General features: G+C 40.4%; 1 protein-coding gene across 2 annotated transcripts; it reads right to left on the bottom strand.

The window, feature by feature from the left end:
• Window positions 1-41: 41 nt before the first annotated feature.
• Window positions 42-9,847, bottom strand: LOC142398482 (uncharacterized). 2 transcript variants are annotated; one of them, XM_075482604.1, is made up of 11 exons: window positions 9,724-9,847; window positions 8,750-8,960; window positions 5,830-6,014; window positions 5,518-5,733; window positions 4,181-4,568; window positions 3,802-3,935; window positions 3,459-3,698; window positions 1,356-1,517; window positions 1,074-1,163; window positions 781-984; window positions 42-115 (listed from the first exon to the last, which is right to left on the bottom strand). In XM_075482604.1, the coding sequence occupies exons 2-10, from the start codon at window positions 8,958-8,960 to the stop codon at window positions 814-816; spliced, it is 1,797 nt and encodes a 598-aa protein (XP_075338719.1). In that variant the 5' UTR covers window positions 9,724-9,847; the 3' UTR covers window positions 42-115; window positions 781-813. The 2 variants fall into 2 exon arrangements, with proteins under 2 accessions (XP_075338719.1, XP_075338646.1); XM_075482531.1 differs by lacking the exon at window positions 42-115 and having other exon boundaries at window positions 156-984; window positions 9,724-9,846.
• Window positions 9,848-10,948: the final 1,101 nt, after the last annotated feature.

Below are 10,948 nucleotides of genomic sequence, written 5' to 3'. Positions count from 1 at the left end.
GTTTCCTGGTTCGAATCCCGGCTGAGGTCTTTTCTGTGTGGAGTTAAGATGTTCCACCCGTCCATGCGTGGCTTTTCTCCGGGTACTCTTCCTTTTCCCCCACAGTCCCCCCACCCTGAAGTGGAGAAAATGGGAGTAAAAGAGGCAAATGGTTTGTTGAAATCAGGTCAGTTTTTTTTCCTTGCCACAAAAAGGAAATGAGTCCAGATAGCTTTACAAAACATAAAATCCTTTACTACCCTGAATCTGTTAAAGGTAAATAAACGATCAAATATGAATGGATAACGCAATGTGTCTGAATACTTTTAACGAGGCCCAAAAAAACAGCAACAACAAAAAAGAGACAGTACAAAATTGTGAATAAGGACCGTAAAGAGATAGATAATAACTATGTAGAGACTTAAATGTTCTGAGTTTATTTCATTCTGGATATCTTATTATGATTAATAAAATAAAGCAACCACAGAGCCATTTTATGCTCACAAATAGGGATTTCCAGTGTGTAATTGAGCACTGTTATAGGTGACTGTATTATCAGTAATTGGGAGATGAGGCAATGGCAATTTTAGTGCAATTTTCTGGTTTGATGACCACTTTAGTTCAACTCCTATACTGTGAGTTATGGATATTTCCATCATATTGTTTACATACAATAAACACAGTGTGAAGTTGTGCATTCAGCATCTTGGCCAAGCACACTAAAATAAGGTTTTTATTAAGTTCACAATGATTCCATTCTAGGGGCCCTTTGACCACAATAATCATGGATACCATGCTCACATGCCTCTGGGTTCATCAGGATAAATGCTAATGTTAAAGCCATAAAAGTCCTTTCATCTGTTGAATATAATCTTCAGTTTTTGATTTGTCCCTGCTCATGTCAGCAGTCTGCACACTGTCCTGCAGCTGACGGTGCATGATGTCCTTAGCGATTCGCATGCTGGCAGCCTGTCCCCCAGCCAGGTTTACTGCATGAGGTCCAACCTGTGTGGTAAGATGGGGAAAAGGAAGGTTCTTGGTTGCCAGGGCCAGTTTTTGCACAGTGAAATACTATAAATATGAATAGAGCATACCTGAATAGCGGCGTACTGCCCCATCAGGTAGAGTGGGCACCCTTCTGCCCATTGTAAACTTTCTGATATGCATGGCCATCCATCTATCACCTTCAAAGGGCACAAGCCAGAAACTTTTTATTATCTGAGTATTTTCTGGTTCAGGATATATTGTAAAAGCATAGTACAAAAGCACATTCTGCTTACCATCTGCTAATTTATTTTTAACATTTATTTTGTTCCACATTTCTATACAAACAATAAAACTGTATTTAAATAGGCCAATTTTCTGCTAAAACCCACCTGAATTGGGAATTCTCTTATGACTTCAGAAAGCAGTGGGTCTTGTTTGACATCAAGTTTGCAGCCAGTGGCGAGCCAGATCATATCTCCTGTCCAGTGGTCCCCAGAGCTGAGAGACAGACTCCAGGCCTGGTGCCTGTAGTCCCAGCCGGCTTCACTCACCTGGTTGTTCATGAGATTCAAGTTAACTCTGCACATACATTATATGTACAATACACTGTATTATAAAGCGACGACTTGGTATCAGGCATTCAGACATGACTGAATTTTTAATCACAAATTAATTTGAATCTGACATGCTCAGACTTGCAGGAGGAGTCTTGTGAGATATTTAACATCTAAGGTGTGATCTTTGTGGTCCCACTGAGCTGCCTGGTTGACTTTTCTCAGCAAAAGGAAGAGCAGTCCTTGAACTCAGACCATTTTTTCAAAGTATTCTTGCTTGTGCTGTTATACTAAGCAGATCTTCCGTGTTTAATCTGCCGCTCACGAATGACAGGATGTGCTGTAATCTGAATACTGTTGGGACTTATACAAATAGGAGAATAGGCTGCCTATTCCGACATGAGAACAATGTGTTAGGCTGGGAAAGGATCTAAACCATCCCCATGTCAACTGATCTCACCCTATATACTCTAACTCTGGTTGTATTTTAACTTAAGTAAATAACACTGATCTCCTTGTTCTGCTGGGAAACCTTGGGTTTTTGCCTTCATGTTGATGGAGCCGCTTCTTTCAGTGGGATAATTTGCCTTGAGGGGCTGTTTTGGCAGAAATCAGGGGACCTATAGACAACACTATCAGGGAGATGTTTGGTTGGTGGTGTGTTTAATTAGGAAAGTATATCCTTAGATACTTTTATTATTCACATCGTTTGAGATAGAGCTGACTGCACTAGTTTTGCATAGAAGTGCAGATAGTTATTATTTTCACTTTGCATTAATCAGCTTTTGTATGAAGCAGAAAGGCAGCTTTCTAACTGTCGGTGTACTTATGTATACTAATTGTTGGAAAAATAACTTACAGCAACAAATCATATTTTTAGATGGAGTTCATCTATATTTGATGCAAACATTTAATGTGTTACAGAAACTAAACCAAGTCTAATTTGAGTCAAATGAATATTGTCAGCTAAAATGTATGACATTTTTCTTTCAATTGTTTGCAAGTGAAGGTAAGAAGCCATAAAGAAAAAGGAGAATTGTATCTAACGTACAAGTATTGTATGTCCTTTTATACCATGCACTGTATAAAAGATAGATAAAGCCTTCAGTTCTAAAATGTGAACTCAAAGTAGAATGCAATATCACCCACCGCCACCAGAGTTTGGCTTTTTTTCGTAAGTCGTATAATTGACTGATTAAACCATCCACTGTCAGATGTGAAGCTGATTTGGAAATTAAAAACCACTGACAGCAGATAGGTTCAAGTCACAAAAAATCTCTGACTCCAATAAAGTCTCATTCAAAAACAGAAATTTCATGGAATCCTAAATCAGTAGATCTAATGAGACCATTAGCTAGATTCACTCCATCTGATTTGTGTGCTGATAGTCCTTCAGAAAATAATTAGCTAATCTAATAGATATAAGTCCTCAAAAAACACACATTTGTTCAATCAACTGTCAAGGATCACTCTCTAGCGCCACTCTCTCTTCCAAATATGGTCACTTTTGGCTCTAGAAAGGCCAACGTGGTGGCAGTTGAATGCTTAACTGTGGGAGCACAGCACAAATCAAACCACAGCTCAAATTACAACACAAAGACACAAATGAGTTTGGAAGCAGAGGACAGCATTCACCACAACAAGTGAAAGTCCCTTGATTGATCTATGGGGGATGTTCAGTTTGTGAATGGCTCTCCAAAATCTCTGGCTCCCATACACTCTCATTCAAAACATAAACTGCATAAACTTTGTTGGGTATATCTCCACCTGCTGGTCCTACCCTGCTCACTTCTGGCTTGTGAAAAAAAAAAAAAAAGAAAGACTGAGGGACTCTTCTATACAACTTCTCACCCTGTCTCATCTATTTCTCAAAACCATCATCTCAGTTCACTTGTCACTTATCTCAACCCTCTGTTCACCATGCAGGTGTTCTATTACCTCACAGTATGTCTTCACCTCCACCTGTCCATTCAGTATGGAAGGCTGCAGGTGAATGTAGGCTTCCGGGGTGACGGCTCCTCCTTTCCTCGCTTGGCGAATCATAGCCATCCGTTTGTGGAGACTCCTTTCATTATAGAACTGCCGTAGGTAGGCTTGGCCATCCATCTTAATGCCGTGCTCGACGTGGGAGTATCGACCCACCAAGCTCTCCACATCACCCACATCGAACTGCTTCAGCTGCGGAGGAAACAGTAAATGCTGAAATGTGTGGGGACAAACAAGTGTAGAGACAGTGTTTTTAAATTGCTGATCTACATGCCGATGCACACAGTTACTAGACCTGCAGGTGTTTTCTCATGACCCACGTCACATGGCTGGCCCCTTGCTGCAGGGCAATTGAGACGACATGAGCGCTGGTCAGACCTCCACCAACTACCATTACTCTCTGCCCTGCCTCACACACTACATACAGGCCTAGACACACATAAGCATATAGCACTTGTAAAGAAAGACGTGGGCTGAGGACGGGTGTAAAAAGGTCACGAAAGTCTGAAGATTAACAGACGTTTCAGGTCAAAGCAAGGCATGAAATACTCTGGTGAATGTTAGACTTTTAGATGTTTCAGTCATCTTCTCTTCTTTGATAAAAAAAAAAAAACATTGTTCCCCTGCAAAGTTTTTCAAGATATTGCACCATTTTTAGGTGAAATTTTACTCACCACGAGTAGTAAATGTCTCTTCCTGTTTCTGACAGTCTGTATCTCTGAGTTTTTGCTTAGAGTTTGGCAACTGGTGCATGAGATTAACTGTGTGTTGCAGACGCTCCTCTGGGTAGCTCTCGCCAATACTTTTCACCCAAGAAGGAATGTTTGCCATCTGTGCTCGGGTCGGACCTGTTGCTATGACGACCTGGCGAGCTTTTAGAATGTCGCCTTCTCGTAGTTGGACTTGAAAATATTTCACTCGCTCCCTTGCTCCATCTTCAATCCTTTTGACCTCTCCTTGTCCTCTTTGTTCTTCTACCATCTCTTTCTTGTCCTCCATCACAGGTATGATGTGCTCCACTGTTCCCTTCACTAGCATTCCATCCAGCTTGTATCTCCTCACCTGCATGAGTAGATTGAAAAAACTCAAACAATTCAGAAAATCTTGTTTTACAACAACAAATCTGTTAGCTTGCCACTCAGATGAGGTACCAAATGCAAAATGCAACATTTCAAAGGATACAGTGTCTTAGAAAATTAATTCGAACTAAGACAAAAATCTGATAGAAAACACAACAACATGCCTCAAAAAACAGCATTTAACAAAACACAAAACAACATTCTTAAAAACACAAAAACATTTCAGGAAACCTAACAAAATGGTCGTACTTGTCAATTCTTCGTTGTCCTGTTTGAAATGTGGATATGGATATAATGGATAAGTGAGTTTTTGTAAGAGAGACTTTTGGTCTTGTGGAGGAATTTTGTTATTTTTTTGATGAATGTTTGTGAGATTCTGTGAAATACCAAAACGTTGCCTGTTTTGTCGCCATGTTTTCTGTTCTTTATGTTTTTGGTTTTGTTGTTGTGCTTCATTAAATATGACCTTTTCTGAAATTCTAGTTATCAGTCCAATTCTCTTGCATTCCGCACGTCATGTTTACGATATATGGTAGATGTAGACCAGAGATAAGAAATTTCAACACAGACCCTTGATGCACCCTACAGTATTACCAAAAAGTTCAAAATACACTTATCACCATGATGATTCCAATAATTCTTTTGTGTGTGTGTCATTATGATTTTGGAGGTAACGGCTTGAAGTCAATAAAGCACATTGTTTAAGACTCACGTTTTTACGTTTTTTAACTGTTCTATGGAGTTGTCAGAGCAAACAAGCATTGATTAACACTCAAACTGGAACAAATGCGTTAGGGTATCACAGTTTTATATCAAGAAGGTGGTGTAGGAAGGGGAGAAATTAAAGTTAAAGTATAATTAAAGTCTCATCACAACTTATTTAAACAGAATACTTTCAAATCAGTCAGTCAGAAGAGAAACATTTTACTCACCTGCTCTTGAAAGAAATCCACACTTAGTTGGGTTCCCGGTAGACTGAAAGACAAACTGTTCTTCAGAGTGGAGGTGATGTTCAGGCGCTTCTTTTCCTTTTTGCCGAGCCGCATGTCATTGAAGAATGCATTTTCATCCAGAATGTAGACCTGGTCTGGAAGACTGTGAAGCTCGTCTGAACGCTCATACTTCAGAACAAACTCCTGAAGTGCTTTCTGTCAGAGATGATATTCACACAACTGCTCATTTACATTGATACAGAAAGAGCCTTTTCTCATTTCTAGTTCAAGTAGTTTTTTTTGTGTTTATACCTTATTCAGAGGGTCTGTGTGCACCAGGGTGTGCGAGCGCAGGTGAGGGATGTTCAAAGCTGTAAACTGGCTCTCCCACAAAGCAGTCCACTCTCCATAAGTATCTACGGCTTGGAGACTGAGAGGAGGGCAAACGGTCCTCTCTGGTATTTTGAACTTTGCTAGCTGCTCCTCCAGCGTCTGGCCTGCAGAGACCAATCAGAAACACATTTAGAGTAAAGTTTGATTGATAAGGATGTGTCCCATGCAGGCTAAAATTAATATTAGGAAGTGACACAGACAACCTTACTGATTTTAGAGTGCACTCTATTTTAAAAACACACTTGCCCTCAGACCTCAGAATCAGCACAGACATCCCAGATTTGTTCAGTGGATCAAATACGAGTAAATAGTGAAACTGAATGGCAAAAGAATGTAGCCTATGTTTTTATTATGTAATCAAAGAGGGGTTTGAAATAAAAAATATATATAACAAGCAAAACTGTTGGATTGATTTTAAGCACAATTTGACACTACTTTACTTGTAATACATACATATACATATTTAAGTGTATTTCTGCTCTCAGATTAGTTTCCTACTTGCAAACCTTTTCTGTGTGATTGCATGAAAAGAACTCAAAATGAATCCACGCTTAAAGGACAAGACCGTTTTTTGACATTGGGCCCTTGATTTCACATTATAACATGATGTTCTACTCACCCCTGCTTGTTGTTGAACATTTGGAGCTGTTCCGAAGATATTCGAGAGGCGTCTGGCTGCTCTCTTGAGATATTCGGCCATGAAACGGTTTCCTATGGGCAAAGTTATACAGGCACAAACTATGCTGTTTATAATTTATTAATTACTGTACACTAGCACTGATAACGTGGAGGTGCGTCGCTTACTTTAAAAAATCTGGGTTACTGTAATTTTGAATTTTTGTCGTAAAGTGGGTGTTACTGACGTCATCGTCGTGCTACTACCACAGACAGCCCACAGACCTGCTGCCTATTTATTCATTCGACTAAAATTCAAAATTACAGTAACCCGGATTTTTTTAAGTAAGCGACGCACCTCCACGTTATCAGTGCTAGTGTACAGTAATTAATAAATTATAAACAGCATAGTTTGTGCCTGTATAACGTTGCCCATAGGAAACCGTTTCATGGCCAAATATCTCAAGAGAACAGCCAGACGCCTCTCGAATATCTTCGGAACAGCTCCAAATTACCAACAACAAGCAGGGGTGAGTAGAACATCATGTTATAATGTGAAATCAAGGGCCCAATGTCAAAAAAACGGTCTTGTCCTTTAACATGCTAATGCACTCCTTTCTGTCAGAAAAATCAACACTATTGCCAAAACGTTTTGGTCAATAAAACACTGATATTTAAAATTATGGATCAATTTTTACATGCCAAGTCAACCTAAGAAGTGTAAATGTAAATTGCCTGTGTGAATATCGTCTCTGACAGAAAGCACTTCGAGAGTTTTCTCCCTCTGTTTGTTCTGCCTGCTGCTTCCTCTTTCGTCCAGTAGGTAGCGCCTGAGCTCTGGTGGCTGGGGAGTGACAGGTGTTCCCCATCAAGACCTATCAAGGAAAGGCTTAAAGCAATACAATGTAACTTCTCAAAAAGCCCATTATGGAACTCCCCCTACAGGCTTGGAGGTAATGTACGGTTACACTGTCGTAAATACAACACCCTTTCGCTTTCACGTTTCACGTTTGTTGACGAACCGGCGAGGAGTCAGAAGGTGCAAGCTATGTCGACCGAGAAGGTAAGAGTAATCAAATGTACCTGGGAGCGTGAGAGGGGTCTATTTGTTTTTGCGGTAGGTGTGCCAGAAAGCAAGTCAAGTACTTCCGCTCAGCTCCCGGGCTGGTCCAGCAAAGTTACATAGCGCAGTTTTTCCAACTCAGACCCCCGAAGGGCATAGGAGACAGGCCAATCGTAATATTAAAACTCATTCTAGCCGCACAATTTTTTTCAAACTGTTATTTTAAGGTAGAAATGTTACATAGTATTGCTTTAAAAGGAGTCTGCTGCCAGCACTTCGTCGCCAGTGTGTTAACCAATGTGGTACGTCTTGTGCTCTCTTGGTTTCTGGCCGTCTCTCTGAGATCTCCTTACGTTTTCCTGTGCTCCTTCCCAGGTTACCTTCGTGCTCCTGTTTCCAGTGTCAAAACATTATTCATGTCTTTGTGCTGTTCCTCCAGATTACAAGTTTTCCTCTCCCCCTGAGGTTCCTCGCTGGCAGCATCCTGGAGAAGCCCTCCTTAAAAAGCCTTGCTCACCCTCCAAGCCGCCTTGTCGAAACCACCATCTCATGCCACCAACTACTTCCTGGATTCAGACACTAACTTCCAAGCAGCCTCCCGCATTGGATTATTCAAGCACCGGCTTCCATCTCTCAGACCTCACTCATCGCTCCCTGGTGGTGAACCATCAACTCCTCCTTGAAAACCTGTTCCAGAGTTTCCAGTCCCAGACCATTCCTCTTCATCATCCTAGTTTTTCAATAAACATTTTAAATCTACTTCCACCTCCTGAGTGTGTTCTGCATATGGGCCAAATCTGCATTTAAAACCATGACAGTTTGTTCTAAAGTCAAAATTATTTGATGCAAATCAAAAATAATGAAACACAATGATGCCTCAGGAGTTACAATATGAGAAACCTATAAATATCCAGACCTATTAAGTCACCTGCCTTTTGACAATGTTTGTATTGACAAGTCATATTTTCTGAATCAACATCCAAACCCGAAAGTTTGACTAATTAAGTGGAATGAGCATGGAACACTGAATTAACCATCAAAAATAATGGCTTTGACAGCTTTGTTAATTACCTAAATGTTTTTTCAAGCGTGCCAGTAAGTCAAAGTAAAAAATTTGATCAAATTCATTTGATTTGTTAACTTAAAGTGAGCATACTGTACCCTTCACCCTTCTCTTCCGCTTGCCATTGCAGCGTTTGTTGTTGGATGTTTCAGGGTCTGGCTGAGACCTCTGAGGTTCTGAGCAGGAGAGGGAGAGAGGTTGGTCATGTCCATGGTCAGAATTTGGATCAGAGTCAGGGCTGGACAGCAAGCTAGCCAAGGTCAGGGCATGAGGGCCGCCTCCTATTATTAACACGTCGAGCATGACCATCTGAAACACACATCACAGGCAGACCAGGGCATGGTTATATCACTCCTCAAATCAAGTGTGGAAAAAGACTTAATTATACTTTCAAAGCATGTCTTCTGATAAGTGTTAATTTCTTAAACAAGAGCATATTGCTTTGCAGTAAAACTGCAATATTTATTCCAGAATTAATCTCCAGTGAAAACACAGAAATGTTTACAGCACACCAAAGTATACAAAATAATTTTCAACAGAAGGCATTTCACAATTTTATTGTACTGTTATTCATGCTGAGATGTTTTTATGCTTGATTCTTGATTTTATGCTTAAATTTCCCTCGGGATTAATAAAGTATCTATCTATCTATCTATCTATCTATCTATCTATCTATCTATCTATCTATCTATCTATCTATCTATCTATCTATCTATCTATCAAGATGATTATGTTACTTCTGTTAATTGTTATGTTACTGTACTTAATATGTACATGTTGAGAGCCAAAGGTCCTTTGAACTCTGTATGACTTGTTCTCATGAAAACCTGAACTAAAGATTTCCATTCCAGGCAACACAATGTGTGTTACTTGAATAGATATCAATTAGCACTTTTTTGAGCAGGAAGTTTGTGTGAAAACGGTTGATTATCCAGTATTAAGACCATTTAAGCAAGTAAAATATAGCATTCATGAGCACATTCAGCTGCCACTGTAATAAAAACTTTTATCAGCTGCCATACACAAACAATTCAGCAGAATATCATATTGTTTGTTCAGTACATCACAGTACCTGGTTGACCTGTCAGCGTGTGCCAGCTTGGTGGAAACGTGGTCGGTCCCTCAGCTCTGGCATTCTGCAGTAGACGGTGGTGGGCTTGAAAACTTTGCGTGTCACTCTCATGTAACTCAATCTGCTCCAGCCTATACAGATTTAGTTGGACTTCACAAGCTCCAAAGGGAAAGCTGGAAATAGCTTCAGTGTGTGTGCATGCATGCATTCATGCATGTGTGTGTACTTGTATAAATTTAGTAACACACTCATCCCAGTATCAACACATCAAAGCCATAACACAGGTGTAAATGTTTGCAGTCTCATGCACTAACATGAACATCTTACTTATTCCTGTTTTCTGTTCACAAAAAGAATAAAAGTCTCTTATCATCTCATTCAAAGTCAACTCCAAAAGTTATCAATCCCCTAAAAAAATTCAAAGTTTCTGCCTTTAAATAACCTTATGTGACCTTAAAGGAGCCATGGCATGAAATTTTCACTTTTTAAGGTTGTTTAACATTATTATGAGTTCCTCTAGCCTGCCTGCGGTCCCCCAGTGGCTAAAAATGACGATAGACCTAAACCATGCACTGGAAATTATTCTCCGCCTTTGGAAATGTGACCATGCAGATGGCCTGGTCGGGAAAGCCGCCGCTTATGACGTGTGCCCGCTTATGACGTGAAGGTTGTTTCCACCCAGAGCCCATATATGGCTATGCCAAAACTGCCCTTCCCCGCCCACAGCTCTTTGGCCAGCTCATTGCGCTGTATATGGATGTAAAACATCTGTTTAGAGCTCCTGCATCAGAACCTCTAAAGAGCCAGTGGACAGATTGTGTTTTTTCTGGGAAAGTGACGACAGAACCGAAGAGATTTGTGTATGTGTGCACCAAACATTTCACCGACCAATGTTTCCAGAACTTGGGCCAATACCGAGCTGGCATTGCCGACCGTCTGAAAATTAACCCTGGATCAGTACCAACTCTCTTTGGCCCAACTACAGACCTCGGACAAGTAAGTAATTTAACGCTCTATAATTGTGTTGCTTTCCTGTATGTACAGTATAGTTACATAGCTTGTTACCACAGGAAAGGGTTTGTATCGTTAGCTATGCAGCTAATAGCATCTGCAAGCTCTTATCTCTGCCAAATGGGCTGTTGGAGGTGTTTGCATGCCCATGAGATGGTTAGCTCGCTCATTTTAGACCAAAACCCCCTACTTCAAGCTTCCCGAAGAAGAATGA

This window comes from Odontesthes bonariensis, chromosome 1 (genome assembly GCF_027942865.1).
Source record: "Odontesthes bonariensis isolate fOdoBon6 chromosome 1, fOdoBon6.hap1, whole genome shotgun sequence".
NCBI classification, from domain to species: Eukaryota; Metazoa; Chordata; class Actinopteri; order Atheriniformes; family Atherinopsidae; genus Odontesthes; species Odontesthes bonariensis.
The sequence above is the reverse complement of the archived record's forward strand: the minus strand, read 5'-3'. Positions and strand labels throughout refer to the sequence as shown.

Excerpts from the sequence above, each read along its gene's own strand:
- LOC142398482 (XM_075482604.1), bottom strand. The coding sequence starts at position 8,960 with ATGGTCATGCTCGACGTGTTAATAATAGGAGGCGGCCCTCATGCCCTG. Across the intron at positions 5,734-5,829 it reads ACACAGACCCTCTGAATAAG|AAAGCACTTCAGGAGTTTGT; the intron begins GTATAAACACAA and ends CATCTCTGACAG. Across the intron at positions 985-1,073 it reads GGCAGTACGCCGCTATTCAG|GTTGGACCTCATGCAGTAAA; the intron begins GTATGCTCTATT and ends CTTACCACACAG.